At 43.8% G+C, this 18,378-nt stretch overlaps 1 protein-coding gene across 1 annotated transcript in view; it reads left to right on the top strand.

Moving 5' to 3' along the window:
• MAP3K3 (mitogen-activated protein kinase kinase kinase 3) overlaps window positions 1-18,378 on the top strand; it is a gene marked incomplete at both ends in the record, with an annotated part of 67,397 nt that overhangs the window by 30,206 nt on the left and 18,813 nt on the right. The window contains 2 exons of the mRNA XM_084238031.1: window positions 2,907-3,020; window positions 10,270-10,390. Coding sequence (XP_084094157.1) covers window positions 2,907-3,020; window positions 10,270-10,390 — 235 coding nt within the window. The remainder of the gene's footprint in view (window positions 1-2,906; window positions 3,021-10,269; window positions 10,391-18,378) is intronic.

Raw genomic sequence — 18,378 nt, forward strand, 5'->3', positions numbered from 1 at the left:
CTCAGCAGTGTACTTCGGTCCTTCTGCCTGCTCTGCTCCCCGCTCTGGCTCTGGTGAATTCTCTCACCCTCCCGCGCTTCTGACTGTACCCAGCATGTATAAACAAAACAAACAAACAAATAAAATAAATAAATAAATAAAGCATGCCTCTTAAAAAAAAAACAAAACACCACCTAAGAAGAAATGTCAGTTACTTGACTGCCTTTCCAGCTTCAGGGATGGTAGTTGAGGCTACAGTCCGCTTAGGTTGGTGCTTCCCAGTAGTCTGAATGAAATGTGTTTGTACCTGGTAAAGAGTGTGTATCTTTTTTTTTTTTTTTTTATAGGTCCTTCACCTCCTTTGTTAGGTTTATTCTGAGGTATTTAATTTTTTTTTAAATAATAAATTTTATTTTTATATTCCCCATACAATTGCAACCCCCCCATTCTGACCCCAATCCCTCCCCAAGAGTGTGTATCTTGAGGGAACTGATTTAGGGAGCAAGGCAAGAAAGCTGGGCACCAACATGGTTCTTCAAGAACCAAGTGCTCATTGTAATTGCTTGTTTTTTTTTTAAAAGATTTTATTTATGCATATAAGAGCTGGGGTACAGGCCAGAGGTGCAGGGGGTGAGAGGATTCACCAGAGACAGAGTGGGGAGCAGAACAGGCAGACTGACTGAAACACACTGCTGAGGGGAGCAGTGGACGAGTCAGGAGAGGTCTACTGCACCATGTGGGTTGCTCCCTGGCCGGCCACAGATCAAACTCATGCTGCAGAGGCTGTAGATTGCTTCATAGTGCTTTGCTTAACCCCTTGTGCCACCAGGGAGGCCCTCATTGTAACTGTTTATCTACATGCTCTCTCTCTGGATTTGCCTAATCTGAACATTTCATAATAAATGGGATCATACAATATGTGATTTTTGTGTGTGTATGGCTTCTTTCACTAAGCATACTGTTTTCAAGGGTCATCCATGTGACCCTTGTAGCATGTGTAGCATGTGTCAATACTGTATTTTTATGGCTATACCGCATGTTGTGCATCCATTCATCTGTTGATGGACACGAGTTAATTTTACTTTTTGATTATATAAAGCTGTTTTGAACATTTATGTACAACTTTTATAATAGTATATATTTTCAGTATTCTAGAGTATGTACCTAGGGTTGAATTGTGTCTTATAACTCTGTGTAACTTTTTTTTTAAAAGATGTTTATTTTTATGCATACAAGAGCTGGGGTACAGGCCAGAGGTGTGAGGGGGCGCGGGTGAAAGGATTCACCAGAGACAGTGGGGAACATAACAGGCAGATTGAAATACACTGCTGAGGGGAGCAGCAGGCGAGTCAGGAGAGGCCTACTGCGCCATGTGGGTTCCTCCCTGGTGGGGGATTGAACTCGTGCCTGCAGTGGCTGCGGTTAGCTTCATAAGTTGCGTCTTAACCCCTTGTGCCACCAGGGAGGCCCAACTCTGTGTAACTTTTTGAGGAACTTCCTGGCTTTTCTACTAACAGTGTGTAAAGGTTGATTTCTCCATATCTCACCAAAACTTGTTATTTTCTGGAGGTGCTGGGTTTTGTTTGTTTGTTTTTTAACTTACAGTGATTCTCATGTAGGTGTGAAATGGTATCTCATTGTGGTTTTGATATGTATTTCCCTAATGACTAATAATGTTGAATATCACTTCATGTCCTTGTTGACTATTTGTATATCTTCCTGCCTATTCAAATGCCTATTCAAATCCTTTGTCCATTTTTAAAATCAATTCTTTGCCTTCTTCTTGTTGAATTGTAAGGGTATTTTGTATATTCTGGATACCATTATATGTTTGCAGATTTATAGCTTTTTTTTTTTTTAATTTTTGCATAGAAGACCTGGGGTGTGGCCAGAGGTTCGGGGGTTGAGAGGATTCACCAGAGACAGAGTGGAGAACAGAACAGGCAGATCTACTGAAATACACTGCTGAGGGGAGCAGCGAGTGAGACAGGAGAGGTCTGCTGCGCCATGTGTGTCAGCAACCTGGCTGGGGATCTAACTGTTGCTGCAGTGACTGATGATAGCTTGATAGCGCTGAGACTTCAACCCCTGAGCCACCAGGGAGGCCCCTTAGGGAACTTTCCTCAGAAAATATCCTGAAACAAAGTATTGATGTGCTACACCATAGATGAACTTAAAAAGTTAAACTTAGCAAAAGCTAAATGTAAAAAGATTATGTATGAATTAAATGGAATATGTATGAATTGTGTAACTCTATTTATATAAAGTGTCTAGAAAAGAAATCTGTAGAAGCAGAAAGTAGATTAGTGGTTATCTGGAACTAGAGGTGGAAAGGGGAATGACTATCACTGGTTACAGAAAGATCATTTTGGAGTGATGGAATTTTTTTTAAAGATTTTATTTTTATTTATATACGCATACAAGAACTGGGCTATAGGCCAGAGGTGCAGAGGAGGGGTGAGAGGATTCATCAGAGACAGAGTGGGGAGCAGAACAGGTGGATCTATTGAAATGTACTGCTGAGGGGAGCAGCAGGTGAGACAGGAGAGGTCTGCTGCGCCATGTGCGTCAGCTCCCTGGCTGGCTGGGGATCGAACTCATGCCACAATGGTAGCTCCCTGGCCAGGGATCAGATTCATGCTGCAGTGGCAATAGCTTGATAGATAGCACTGAGACTTTAATCCCTGCACCATCAGGGAGGCCCCAATGGAATTGTTTTTAAATTGAATTATGGAAATGGATTTATTCACAGCTCTAATTTTGCTAAAATTACATACAATTATTGAATTGTACACTTATAGAAAAAGAAAATATCTCTTTAGTTCAATTAAATCTCTTAACTATTGTTTATTTTTGCAAAATAAAGCATCAAGGTAGATTTTTACTTCAGATGATTTTTTTTTTTTTTCCTGTATCTTGTGTCACAGCTCTCCATCCTGCTGAAAAACCAAGATGATCTTGATAAAGCAATTGACATTTTGGATAGAAGCTCAAGCATGAAAAGCCTTAGGATATTGCTGCTATCCCAAGACAGAAACCATGTAAGTTACCCTTGTCATGCCTGGCAGCTGAAGACAAAGCTCTGTATCCTTTAACTCACGTTGCTTCCTTGACAGGATCTTGCATTCCCCAGCCCCTGCAAGAACAAACGAAAGTGCAGCCCAGCCCACTTTGTTGGTGGCCAGAGAACTTTGTCCATTTGATTTAACTGAGAAACCACATTGTCAGTGTTAAAGTTGCAACTAAAGGTTACTTGGCTTGTGGTATGGAAGGAAAGAAAACATTTTATGATAGCAGAGAAAATTCTTCTATACTTTTGTTCTTTTGACTGGATTTGGACCCCAACAAAAGACATTTGGTTAGTGTGGGGATGCTGATGAGCAAAGACTATAAGCGATTTGAGACTATCATGCCTTGAAGATATGGCTCCCATAACTCCTCGGCAACTGTGCCTTTCTTTGGAGGACACGTGTAGGACATACTTCCTTCTGTTCAATAGGAAAAAGGCCATAGACTGGAGGGCCTCTTGTGAGTTACTGGCTGCTGCCTGTCCAAATGGCAGGCAATTTACATGGGCTATGAGAATTGAGTTATCCTAGGTAGTTTCCCCTCCTGAAAGGTCTCTGGGGGCTACATTTCATAAGAATGCTTGTGATTACAAGCATTGGGTCCCTCTTTTAATCACTGACTCCCTTGCCAGTGTTCTTCAAATGCGTGTTCCTGAAGGTTCCTTAGCAATCTTTCCCTATACTTGAGGACAGCTGACTGGACAGTTGACATTGCTTCATGAGAGCTGTGAACATGCTATACTAGAGTTTAAATGGAATGGTGTTCATGCTGACCATTTTTCTTTTCTTTTCTTTTCTTTTCTTTTTTGAAAGATTATTTATATAAGAGCTGGGGTACAAGTCGGATGTGCAGGAGGGTGGGAGGATTTGCCAGAGACAGAGTGGGGAGCAGAACAGGCAGACTGACTGAAATACACTGCTGAGGGGAGCAACGGGCGAGACAGGAGAGGTCTGCTGCGCCATGTGGGTAGCTCCCCGGCTGGCCAGGATTGAACCCACGCTGCAGAGGCTGCAGACAGCTTCACAGCACTGTGCTCAACCGTCTGTGCTACAGGGAGGCCCTGACCATTTATTTTCTAAAGATATTTTTGGGTTGGGGGCTGATTGATTAGGGGGAAGCACAGGAAAATGCAGTTAAGAAGCCTCGGAATAAGGGAGACATTTTTTAATATTTGAGAAATGTCTATGTATGAGGATTGGTCTTTTCTATCCCAGATGTGTCTTTTTCTGGGCATATTTTGGGAAATATTCTGAAGTGTATTTACTATTAAAGATTTATTTATTTATGCATAAAAGAGCTGAGGTGTAGGCCAGAGGTGCAGGAGGGAGAGAGGATTCACCAGAGACAGAGTGGGGAGCAGAACAGGCGGAGCCACTGAAATACACTGCTAAGGGCAGTAGCAGGTGAGACAGAGATCTGCTGTGCCCTGTGGCTCAGCACCCTGGCCGGGATCAAACTCGTGCTGCAGTGGCTGTAGATTGCTTCATAGTGCCGAGACTCAACCCCTTGTGTCACGAGGGAGGCCCTGTATCTATTTTTTAATTTCTCTGTTTAAGTTACTCACCTGCTCCTTTTAATCCTTATTCCCTATCACATAAGATTCAAATTTAGCTTTGAATCTGGAGTTTATTGCCAGCTGCCTTTGCTTTCAACTTCCCGGTCTCATCTTTCCACATTTTCAGCATACTCTGCACTGCACAGTTCCTTCTTCCTCTTTGACAGAACGTAACTGTCAACTCTTTTTAGAAAGATCCAGCTTAATTTACCTGCATTTATCAGCATTTTTGATTCATACCGTTTTCATTATTCTCTGTTCACTTAGTTATTGGATATAATTTGCTCATCTGTGTTAAGTTGCTTAGTAATTATGCCATAGTCATTGAATATTTGTAAGTTTTTCCCCAAAAGATTATAGCACTTTGAGAGGAGAAACTATGGCTAATTGTTTTTAAATCCCCTTCCCCTCCTATCCTCTTAAGAAAACACGGTGGGGCCTCCCCGGTGGTACAGCGGTTCAGTGCTGGGTTGCGAAGCTGCCCACAGCCTCTGCAGTGCCGGTTCGATCCCCGGCTGCTCCCCGGCCACCGGAGGAGGGTCCCACATGGCGCGCAGACCTCTCCTGCCGCCCACTGCTCCCCTCAGCAGTATATTTAGGTCCTTCTGCCTGCTCTGCTCCCTGCTTTGGCTCTGGTGAATTCTCTCACCCTCCCACGCTTCTGACTGTACCCAGTGCTTGTATAAATAAATGAATGAATAAATAAATAAATCCTTAAAAAAAAAAAAAAGAAAACATGGTGAATGTTTCTTGAATTGTTGAAGGTTAAGCAGAGTTCATATTTCAGAAACCCCTTCTTACAGAAGCTGGAATTGGGTTTTGGTTTAATTTTTTTTGGCGGGGGCAGGAAGCATTGGTTTAATGAAGTGATTGCTTGACAACTGGGATCTAGCCCCTTGATTGTGATCCTTTCCTTCCCCTGGTGAGAAGGTACAGACAACTTGCTCTTTACATCTGCTTTCCCCAATAAGGGGTGCGTATGACTGCACATCAGCCAGAGCTGCTTGAAAGATAACCATCTGAGCTCTGACACTCAAGGCAGTGCCTTATGTGTCACATAAAATAACTGCCACATTGATGCCTATCTTTCTAAAAACACATTTTTAAAATTATGAAGGTAATATAACTTTGTGAAAGGAAGATTATCTTGCATACTCCTACTTCCATAACATACTGATTGATTGATGTTTGCATATGCCCCTCTAGTCTTTGGCCATACATATATATATATTTATAGTGTTATTGTGGTATTTAAATGATTTACTAACTTATTTGTTCATTTAATGCTGTCATGCACATTTTTTGATATTAATATGCAATCTTTATAATTACTTATAAGAATGCATAATTCTCCTGAATGGTTATAGCATAATGTATTTAAATAAACATGTTTGCTACTGTTGAAACTTAAGTTGCTCTAATTTTTGCATTTATAATGATTTAATTTAAAACTAACAGTGGTAATGGTGGCATTAAACTCTTTTCTTCAGTAACTACCTCAGCTAGACTTAAGACTTCTTAATAAACAGAAGTACCATGACTCATAATTGCTATGAACTCAGGAGTCTTCACAACTAGAATAGTATTTCTCTAACTGTGATGAAATACCAGTTTTGTTCTTCTGATTTCCAATCTGTCATGGACCAATTTGTTTTTAAAACACAAAACCAAAACATAAAGTGGAAAAATAAATTAGGGACATATGAAATACATACCCACAGTTTTTATTGTTACTTCAGTAGATGTAAAGTTAACCTTCCACATCATTGTATAAGTTTTTAAAGTGTTTCTCTCTATATCTGTATTTAACCGCTTCAGACCTGGAACACCAGGCCACAGATCACAGTTTAATACACAGCCCTGCTCCAGCTACCATATCATCCTGGTCTTCATCTCGTCCTGATAACTGTCAGCTACTTTGTTCTCTTCTGTTTTCTCCATCTTTTGCAATCTGTTGCCTTATCCACCTTTATTACAACCTATACCTTTACTTACCTCCTTATTCCTGTTTTTAGATGTGCTATCTCTTTATTCTCTCTGGTTTGCTTTTCTGCTAAACCTTCTATGATAGTTTATAATCTTTCCTGTCTTCATCCCTCACCTAATATAAAGTCATAAACTTCTCACCTCACCTGGCCAAGGCCTTGTCTTGGGCCTCAGTGTTGTTACTTCAGAACTCGTAGATTTTGGTGATCACAGAACCTCCTCCTAGTCTGAAGAGCCTCTCTCATTCCTGACTTTCTGTTGATGTTTTAATTTACTTCATTATTTCCTTCAGTAATTCTTGCTGCTTTAAGCCTCTGCCTTGGACCATCAACTCAGTTTATTCCATTTAAAGACTTCTCTAAACATGTGTGTATTTAACTCTTCATTTTATTTTTCTATTCTTGACCTTCTTACAACTTTCTAGACCTTGATCTGCCACTGTCATAAGGTAATCTCAAGTTTAACATACTTTTGTCACTTGATTCCAGCCACCTTAAACTGAATATGGCATTTTCTTTTATTACCTCAGATTCTTTCTGACAAAAGTAAACTAATCTTCCATCCAAATGTTGCCCGATTCCTTAGTTTCCCATCAACAAGTTTGACATTACCTTGCCTACTATTTAAGTTCAAAATATCAAAGATTATCTAAAGGGTAATTCTTTTCAGTCTTCCTAAAATAACAGGGTAAGTACAGGAATATAGAACAAAACTTGTTGGGCATAATAACTTAAGTCTGGCCCCTGTTTAAAAATAATAGTATCACCTAACCACGTATAAAGTTTTTTTATCTCTCATTTGATTCTTGCAGCTTTGAGGGGGTCCTGGGCAGGCATCTGTTATCACCAGTCTACATTGGGGAAACTGAGACTTACAGTGACTTTCCCTAGGTGAGGCAATAAATAGTGACAAAACTGCCTAAAATTTAGCTGTTCAGACTTGAACTTACTGTGATCCTTGATGAAAAAACTCAACCAGGTTCCCCATAGTTCATTAGAAGTAGGACAGAAAGCATAATGTTGCCCATGAGGAAAGCTTGTGAAATATTGTGTCATTCTACTGCCCACAGCTCAGAAGATAATTGAGCTAATAAAGGTTGATGAGAAAATAAAATTCTTTTTTTAAAAAATATTTATTTATGCATACAAGAGCTGGGGTACAGGCTGGAAATGTGGGGGTGTAAGAGGATTCACCAGAGACAGAGTGGGGAACAGAACAGGTAGACTGACTGAAACACACTGCTGAGAGGAGCAGCGGGCAGGACAGGAGAGATCTGAGCCATGTGGGTTGCTCCCTGGCCGGCCAGGAATTGAACCCACGCTGCAGAGGCTGCGTACTGCTTCACAGTGCGGTGCTCAACCCGCTGCGCCACTAGTGAGGCCCGGGGGTCACTTTTATATCTAAATAGCCTAAAATGCCTGGCACTCTTTAAAGTCAAGAAAGGCAGGCCTACAATCAGAGTGTGTGAATCATCGAAGAGAAGAGAGTGGAAACACAGATTGATTCATCTAATCCTGATGTAGAGGAACCTCTTGAATATTAGTGATTATGACTAAAAGGAATTAAGAGTATGTGTAAGGGATGGAAACATGGCATTTATTATTCTGATGTTTAACTTTAAAACATGTTTTATAAGATTCTTAACAATGTTAAAACTAAATTTATTGAATAACCTTCTACAACTATTATAACTGTCACATCTTCCATGCAAATGTCTCATGGTTATCCCCACTGAAGCAGAGGTGAGGTCCAGCATACCATTTCTCCCTTTTTGTGCCCATGAACCAATGTAAAACACACACATACACCCTCTCCCCACCATAGTTGAGTTCTGTTGCTTCATACCTCTAAATCTTTTATCAAGATAATATATGTGACAATGTGACACCTTTTGTAACCTCTTTTTCTGCTGATCTCTTCGCTTCCAGTCACTGAGGTTTCTTTTATCCCCTTAAATCAGGATTTTTCAAACCTGTCTTATTATTAAAATGCTTGGTCCTCATCCACAGAGATTGTTGTAGTTGGTGTGAGGTGTCAGAAGCCCCACAGACGGTCCTAATGGGAGACTAGGCCCAAGGACTATTGCCTGGAGTCAAAACATGACTCACCTCATAGGTCCTCGCTGCTCACAGTGTCCTCCACCTACCAGCATGCCTACTGACCAGACTGCTCCACCCAGACTCACTGTGCTAGACTCACAGTACCAGTATCCACATTTCAGCAAGGTTCCAGGTGATCTGTGTGCCCACTAAAGTGTGAGAAGCCCTGCTTGGAAACCTTCCTTGAGTCCCGTCATCTGTTTTCCAGTCTGTTACCACAACTTCAGCCTTTCCTTTTACAAGTCTATGCTTGTGCTGGCTATTGAAGCTACTGCCCTGTCTCAGCTTTTAGATTTTAAAATTGAGAGTATAAATTGTAAGTTTTGGGGCACATTTTAAATTCATATTGCCAAGATTTATGGAATTGCCACTACATGTAAGACCTGTGTCCAGGCAGGTGTCCTTGGGCTTGGGGTGCTTGTCATATCGTTCTGCTCTCTCTGACTGCAGGGCTGGAGCCTTCCCTTGCCCTTCATGACCTGCTTCCCCAGTATGTGGCTTTGACTGTTTTTTCCTTTCTGACTCTCAGCAGAGAAAGCTATTGCACTTAGGAGGCTTCGGCAAGAACAGTCACTTCCCCTTGGTTCTGACTTCCCGTTAGAGCAAGACCATGTGATAGTCTAGTGTGAGGAGACTGAAAGGCTGCTTGGCAGCTGAACTCGCCCCTGAGAACGGGAAGCTTTTTTTCGAAGGACAGGATATAGTTTGTTTAGGTCAGACTTCTTTTTTTTCTTCCGGGAGGTAAGAGAGAAGCAAGTAGAAACTTTGACCCAAATTGTTTATAAATCCCTAGGTCTTGTCCCCCCTCTTCGTATTGATCTGTGTATTCGTAATCATATGCTTGCCCATGCCCAAGCTTCAGTTGTCAGCTTTCTTGATGCAAGGGTCCCCCTTTGTTGCTTTTCTTGTTCTCTATGACTTACCTGGTGGTTCAGCTGGGTCAGTGCAAAAAAGAGGGAAGCCTGTGACCTTGGCAGGTTACTTATGGAGCCTTTCCCAGGCAGATACAGTCCTGAGGTGGGTTTGCATGCAAACCCTGGTGATACGAAGCAACTGAGATCTTCTTACCTTAATTTCAGGGTGTGATTATGACTGGGGAAGAAGCAGCATACTGAGTTATTTTTAAAAACACATATTTATCAATCAGCATTTAGTTGGGTAGGGGGATTGACATCATTCTCTGTCTGACCACTACTCAGTAGGTGACCTTGCTGCTGAAATAATTTCCTGCTATTCTTTCTAGACTCTGGAGAATTTTATGAGGGGGTGTTTACAACGCCTTCTGTTAGGTAGGTTATCACAGGAATGCCTGTTACTCTTCAGTGTCTTGGTCAGCACCCATTAAGTTGGGGCACTAATTCTCAGTGTCCATATATCACCAAAGCTATAAAACTACAGCCAGCAAATAGTGATTTGCCAAGACAGATTGAGGAGTGAGATTTGGGGGAAAGCTGTGTGTGTAGCTCATGTATTAAAAGCATAAAGATGATTGAGAGTATGGAGAGTCCTAGGGAAGGGGAGGGGACCTTTCTTGGCCTGTTTGCTTAAAGACAACTCAACCCTTTTTTCCTTTTTTCGCAGACCAGTTCTTCACCCCACTCTGGGGTGTCCAGGCAAGTGCGAATCAAAGCTTCCCAGTCTGCAGGAGACTTAAATACCATCTACCAGCCCTCTGAGCCCAGAAGCAGGCACCTCTCTGTCAGTGAGTATTTCAGCCCTTTTGTTCTCTCATCTAATTAATCTGCCCATGTTTTTTTTTTAAGATTTATTTATTTATGCATACAAGAGCTGGGGTATAGGCCAGAGGTATGGGTGGTGAGAGGATTCATCAGAGACAGAGCAGCAAACAGAACAGGCAGATCAACCAAAGTACACCACTGAGGGGAGCAGCAGGTGAGTCAGGAGAGGTCTGTTGCACCATGTGGGTTGCTTCCCGGCCCGCAGGGATGGAACTCGTGCTGCAGAGGCTGCGGACAGCCACACAGACTGTGTCTCAACCCCTTGTGCCACCAGGGAGGCCCTAATCTGCCCATTTAAAAAAATCAAATATTAATTAAAAAACAATCATCAAATGTGTTGATTGCGGGCCTCTCCGGTGGCTCATCAGATTGAGCACAGCGCTGTGAAGCTGTCCACAGCCCCTGCAGCACGTGTTCCATCCTGGCTGGCTGGCAAGACTCCCACATGGCGTGGCAGACCTCCTGTCGCCCCCGCTGCTCCCCTCAGCAGTGTATTTCTGTCATCTTCCTGTTCTGCTCCTTGCTCTGTCTCTGGTGAATCCTCTCAGCCTCCTGCACCTCTGGCCTGTACCCTGGTTCTTGTATAAAAATAAATCTTTACAAAAAAGGAATGTGTTGATTGCTACTCTGTACAGAAGAGGTAGAGAAAAGACTGGGATATTGTCCTGGCCATCTGGGATGGTATAATATGATGATGTGATGGCATAGTCATTCCTTTAAATGTCCCTGAAAAATGATCTCCTCAAATATCTGCTTGAAGATCCTTTGTGGCAGTCTACCCTCATTTATTTATTTATTTATTTATTTATTTGTTTGTTTATTTAAGATTTATTTATTTACTTATACAAGTGCTGGGTACAGTCAGAAGGCGGGAGGTGAGAGGATTCACCAGAGTCAGAGCAGGGAACAGAACAGGCAGAACTGACTGAAACACACTGCTGAGGGGAGTAGCGGGGGCGACAGGAGAGGTCTGTTGTGCCATGTGGGACCCTCACCAGTGGCCAGGGATCCAACCAGTGCTGCAGAGGCTGCGGGCAGCTTCGCAGCTCAGTGCTCAACCGCTGCGCCACCAGGGGAGACCCTACCCTCATTTTAAACCATTCTTTCCCAGAAGAATCAGGACTTGTGGAGTGAGAACTCAGGTCCAAGTCTGAGTTTTGCCCTCAGACCTCTTGTTTGTGAGTCCTTATACTTTGAGAAATATGTTGACCCATGAAGCTCTTGGAGAGTCAAACCCAGTTGCCTAGAAAGGAAAGGACACAGTTGGCATAGTGTGCATGACTGGCTCAGTGCAAAGAAAGCTGGGTAGCTTTTGCCAGACCTCTCCAGGAAAGAACTCTAAGTCATAGCTGTACCTTATCCTAGATGTCCTGCGTTGTTCTGCATCCCATTTCCCAGTGCCTGAGGAGAAAGTCCGGTTCTTGAACAGTGAAATCAGTATTGAGGGAAGATCTTGCCTCAGTATATTTGTGATGAACTGACTGCCCTAATGTTGTTGAGGCTCTGTTGCCACTCTGTGTAAGGCCTGAGTCCAGACAGGTGTCCTTGGGCTGCTAACATCATGTCGCTCTGCTCGCTCTGACTGTAGGCCTGGAGCCTTCCCTTCCCCTTCACGACCTGGTTCCCCAGTATGTGGCTTTGACTTTTTTCCTTTCTGACTCTCAGCGGACAGAGCTATTGCTCATAGAGGTACAAATGCATCAAATTGAATTTTTCTCCCAAGATCTTGAAGTGAGCTTAGCAAGGTGTGAGCATCAGTCCTGTCGCTAAACCTCTTGGTAGTAGGAAGAATGTTACTGCAGTGACATTGACTTTGTGTCGCCTAGTTATTGCTGAAGCCCAAGCAAGCCCTGACAGTGCAGCTGAAAGTCGTGTAAGAGTTTCATATTTGGGGGCATTGTGGATAATTAGTAGCTATGTTCTCAGTAAGCTGGTTGAAGAGAAAGCCAGCACCCCACAAGAAGACCCTATCCAGAACATCTCTGATCCTGAAATCCAGGCGCCCTGGGGGCTGGGAAGCTCTGCCAGCTTAGCCAATGTTCCAGACTAACAGAGACTGAGGAGCGGGGAGGGCAGCATCATTCATTTGTAGAGTAAGCAGTGAGTATTGACATGCCACAACTGTTGGCCCTCCTACCTGCTACTAGCAAGAGTTTGTGTTCTGTGTGTGGAAACTAGAACTAAATGCTCAGTCATTGTTGAAGGGAGCCATTTATGGGTTTCCTTGGCTGAGAACACTGAAGAATACGATTTCTATAAAGTTGTTCCTGTTTGTCAAGAGAATGTGCAGCACAACCCTGCAGTACACATAGCCCCTGGGTTCCTCCATTCAGCACATGTTCTGAGCCAGCCCCTGGGCTGGACATATGCCACAGCGGAGGCATGTGGGAGGGCGAGGGTGGGAGCACAGTGGAGACAATAACAAACTGCCTAGGTCTTTGGAGGTCTTTCACAGGAGAGGTGACATCTGAGCTACAAGCAAAGGAAGAATCACTGGGCACAAAGTAGAGACAGATACTGATATTCCAGGCCTACAAAAGAGCACCTCCCCACCATGATCACAAAAGAACCCCCAGTGGTTTGGACTATATGTGGGGTATGGTGAACATGATGAGAGAAATGGACCAACTTAACCTGTTTCTATAGAACCAGGAGATTGCAGAGATGATTCCTAACTGGAATGACCTGGGAAGTGCATATGGAGCATTTCCAGAGACAAGGAAGAGGGGAGAGGACTTTTAGACCTTTTTGCTTGGAGAGAGCTCACTCACCATTTAGGTTGCCTCATGTATCTGGAGGGGAAATAGAGGTGGCTGAGAAAGCATGCCTTTCTGAGGAGCCTTGACTGCCATCTCCATTATAACGCTTATCCTAGTATCTTGTTATCTTATTTCTCTCCCTATCAAACTGTATTTTCATTCATTCAAGAAGTAATTACTGAAGTACCTACTTTGTGCCAGAAACATGAGAAGCAAAAGGCACAACTCCTGCCCCTGTGACCCTCATGACCAGTGGAAGACCGACATTTACTTGTCATGATGCAATTAATGGATAGATAGGCTGTGACCACAAGGTGTGTGGTACAATGAGCAGATGGATGTGACCTGATTTCAGGACCAGGGAAACCTTAGGCTGTGACCCCACACCATAAATGGGAGTTTTGGGGAAAAGACTTCCATGCAGGGCCTCCCCTGGTGGCGCAGGTGGTTGAGTGCCACACTGTAAAGCTGTCCGCAGCCTCTGCAGCAACGGTTCGATCCTGACTGGCCAGCGAGGGTCCTGCATGGCGTGGCAGACCTGTCTCACCCGCTGCTCCCCTCAGCAGTGTACTTCCGTCTATCTGCCTGTTCTGTTCCCTGCTCTGTCTCTGGTGAATCCTTTCACTTTCTGTGCATCTGGCCTGTACCCTGGTTCTTGAATAAATAAATAAATAAATCTTTAAAAGAAAGAAAAGACTTCCATGCAGGGAGCTGCAGATGTAGAGCTTTAATGGCAGAGGGAGTATTAGAAACAGGAATAACCTGTTCCCCCTCTTCAAAAAAAAAATTTAAAAAACCAGCACCAAACAACAGATATAAGTCCTCAGGGCTGGAGAGCTATGAACAGAAGGAGAAGGACAGCCTAAAGTTGGGGAGGGAGGAAGAACCTGTGGTCTGCAATGCAGATCTTGATCTTTATGTTAAAAACAATGAAAGTCTTTTTCAGGGTTTTTAAAAATTTTTTAAAGATTTATCTATATAAGAACTGGGGTACAGGCCAGACGTGCTGGAGGGAGAAAGAATTCACCAGAGACAGAGTGGGGAGCAGGACAGGCAGATGGACCGAAAACACTGCTGATGGGAGCAGCTGGTGAGACAGGAGAGGTCTGCCGCGCCATGTGGGTTGCTCCCTGGCAGGCCGGGGATCGAACTCGTGCTGCAGAGGCCACAGGCAGCTTCACAGCATAGCATTCAACCTGCTGTGCCACCGGGGAGGCCCCCCTTTTTAGGGTTTTTAAGTGAAACAGAATGGGTGGCACAGCATTTGTATTTAGAAAAGTTGGCTACAGTGTGGAGAACAGATTGGAGGGGGCCAAGGATGGATATCAGGGGCCCATATTAAGCTAATGCAGTGGTCCAGGTGAAAGAAGACAGAAGCCTAGAGTAGGTTAGCAGCAATCGTGGAGAGAGGAGTCAGACAATTCAGAAGGTAAAACTGATTGAACACGACATGGCAGTGGTTCTCAGACTGTGATGTGGGTACTGCGGTTTCCCCGAGAGTCTCTCAAGAGGTTTGTGAGGACAGAACTATTTTTATAATAACACTAAGGCATGATTTGTCTTTTCACAAATATACAGTGGAATTTTCCAGAGATTACATGCCTGAGGTACTGTCATTGCTTTAATGGCGAATGGAATGTGTGCTTATATATTATTTTGTTTTAGTAATTTCTGAGCCTTAATTCCTAATACAGTGAGTATTTCTTAGTATTATCCACATAACTAAAAGCTCTTTGGTGTCCTTGATTTTTTTTTTTATTCCTTTGTCACCTTTATTCTTTTTTTTTTTAATATTAAATTTTATTTTTATATTCCCCCATACAATTGCAAATGCCCCATTCTGACCCCAATCCTTGTGTCCTTGATTTTTAAAGCATAAAGGGATTCTAAGGCCAGAAAGTTGAAGAACAACTATGGTGTATTGGATTGAATTTACAGGCAGTGAGAGCAGGAGATAAGTTGCTGATTTATGATCTCAGAGATGGTGCCGCCTTTCATCAGGACAGAAACCCTAGAAGAAAGCTTGGTTTCTGGTGCTGAGAAGGAGCAGGTCTAATGTTTTAGACAGGTTGAATTGGGGGTACCTTTGAGACAGCCAAGAGGAGATATCAAATAGGCAGTGAGATATACAGATCTCTAGCTCAAAAGGGAGAAAACTTGGGCTGGAGAAAAAGTTTAGAAATTGACAAATTGAAACCATGAGCTCAGATGAGCATTCACTTAAGCAGAGCTTATAGAGAACAGGGCTAGGACTCAGCTTCCAACCCGGGTCCATTAAAGGAGGATGAACCTGCAAAGGACACAAGAAAGGAGTGACCAGAAAAAGGAGGGAAATTAGGAAAGGGTTGGAAAGAGGCCTCACACGACACTGCCCAGGTTGCAAACGACAGGTCATGGGTAAGAGACAGGTCTGGTGATTTTGGTACAGTGTAAGGCCTCCGGAGAGAGAAGGAAACAGGAGCGAGAGGGGTAGCGATCAAAGCGAGAGGGACTAGGAGAAGTCCTAGCAGTAGAAATGAGGTCAGTGAAGTCTCTGGTTTGTAGACCTTGCTGATTTAATCCCCACCAGGATTGTCTTTCTCCTCACCAACATTAATGAGCCCGGGCGGACTGAGGGAGAGACTGCAACCTGCGGGCCGTGCAGCCCCCACAGCAGTGTTGCCAGGACGGGTATGTGTTGATCGGCCAGTCCAGTTTTAGACAGCTCTGCTTATTGGAGATTCTGCCTTATTAGAATTGAAAATCTGACTTCTCTCACTCTACCCAGTGACTCTACAACTGTTCTCTTGAGCAACATAAATAATATCTTTTCATACGACAGTTTTTCAAATATTTGAAGTTAGCTAGCATGTTCACCTTTTGTTTTTCCCATCATGATTTATAAACCTTGAATTTCAGTGTTTTTCAAGCCAGTTAGTTTGTTAAACCAATTCATGCTAAAAAACAAAAAAGAAAACACTACTTAGGTAATGAGTTGACCCAAAGGAGACACCCCGTAGGGAAATCTTCAGACAAGGCAGATGACATTTCTCTACGTGAAGATGCCCTTCCTCGTTTCTTAACCTTGAGGAATTCTACCCACTTTTGAAGTGGGCCTCAAGCCCTACTTGTTCCTTAATACATTGGGTGGTGCCCTTAAGCCATGTAGTCAAACCTCAGCTGACGGATTTGTCCCTATTGCCTTCTTTTTTTTTTTAAAGATTGATTGATTGATTTATACAAGCACTGGGTACAGTCAGAAGCGCGGGAGGGTGAGAGAATTCACCAGAGCCAGAGCGGGGAGCGGAACAGGCAGAAGGACCGAAGTACACTGCTGAGGGGAACAGCGGGCGGCAGGAGAGGTCTGCGCGCCATGTGGGACCCTCGCCCGGTGGCCAGGGAGCAGCCGGGGATCGAACCGGCGCTGCAGAGGCTGCGGGCAGCTTCGCAACCCAGCGCTCAACCACTGCGCCACCAGGGGAGGCCCCCTATTGCCTTCTGATTCCCCTTTAGTCCAAATGCATGTTAAATTCCTGTATGTCTGTTCTTACTTCATCTTACTCCTTATCTTGCCACTGCATCCCACGGTTGAGGCAAACAGACTGTAGCCCCTTAAGAACTGGGTAGCCAATGAATGGAAGCATTCAGTTCTATCAAGGAGTTTGGCCATGAAAGGGAAAAACAGAATAGGTGAGTGAGTTAAGGGAGCGGCAGAAAAGAAGTCAAGATATTTTTAGGCTAGAGATCTGAGCATGTTATGAAGAGAGGTGCAAGACAGTTGAAAGGGAGATTGAAGGTGGTGACGAAGGAGCATTGGGGGTGCTGTCTCCTGCAGAAGGTGAATTTGGAGTCCAGTAGAGGAAGGGTGCCCTCTTCCTCTGAGAAGAGAGAGGAACAGTCAGGCTTAGTTAAGGAAAAAAGGAAAACTGAAAATGCTCTGAAAGGATGAGATGATATCCAGGCAGTAACGAGTTAGAGAACTGTGCGAAGTATGCACCTCCAGTCCTGGTACAGATCCGAAGGGGAGAACAAGGACTGCAGAGGTAGTGTGGTGGGGAGGGGAGTCGGACACACACACACATACACACACACACAGAGTTTCTTTCACCCCTATAGGTCTTTTCTAGTTTTTTTTTTTTTTGCGACACTGAAAGAAACCAGAAATTGTTTAGTTTTGGTAGTAACTTCAAAATAAATGGGAATTTGGAAAATTGAAGCACATAGGATGTTTTTAGGTCTTATGGGATGAAAATACTGCGTAGCTCTATTCTGCACAGTCTGGTCCAATGTGAACATATTGAAAAATACTGGTTAAGATTTTCCATTGTGGAAGAAAAAAGATTTTATTCCACCCCCATCTCATTTGCCCTCAGCAAGAGAGAAAAAGGTTTAGAGAGAATAGTTGATGGCCAAAAAAAGCTATCTCTTTGTACTTGCAGTGACCTGCACATTAACACTGACCCAGACCCCTCAAGCTCCCTGTAGAGGCAGCTTCCTGACGGCACCAACTTCCTGACAGCAGTCTCCTATGAAAAGGGCTGGAATCCAAGGGCCTATCTTTCAGCTTTGAGTCAGCATGCAGAGCAGAAGGATCAGCTCCATCCCAGGACGAGAGTTTATTTCCGACAGTCACTGGGTTAAGGAGTCTGGCAAAGAGCTAGCCTGCCCTGGGAGGGGCATGGGCACCTGGCAGCTCCAACCCCTGACTTTCTCCTTATGTGCACAAGGCCTTTGTGGGGAGGTGTGGGCCACTCTCAACACAGGACTACTCTGCTCTTTTGCTTCAGTTCATGTGGAGATGGGACCCCTTGGCACAAATGGCCTGGTGAGACTAGAACAAGTCCAGACTGGAATGTCAGGAATGACTGCAGACTGGCAGTCCCAGAGAATCTGCCATCCCTCCTTATGCCCGCCTCCGGAGACCTGAGTGTGTCTTGAATAGCACTGTGGTCTGTGTGTCAGGCTCACTGCTATCCCTGCTGGTAAATAGCGAAAATCTGTGAGACTTAACAATAGTTCAGCGTCCCGTCCTGGCAGCCCCCTGACTCACTTGTTCTTGACTGCTGCTGCGTGTCTCATTGGCCCCCAATTTCTGAAATGAAGATAAAAACAAAACTGAAAATGCTCTGGAGCTGTTCTGCCAACTCTGGTTTTTCCATTCGCTTCCTCTGATAGCCATTGGTTTGTGGAGACTTCCCTTTCCTGCCCCAAGC

Source organism: Talpa europaea, assembly GCF_964194135.1.
Source record: "Talpa europaea genome assembly, chromosome: 7".
Lineage (NCBI taxonomy): Eukaryota > Metazoa > Chordata > Mammalia > Eulipotyphla > Talpidae > Talpa > Talpa europaea.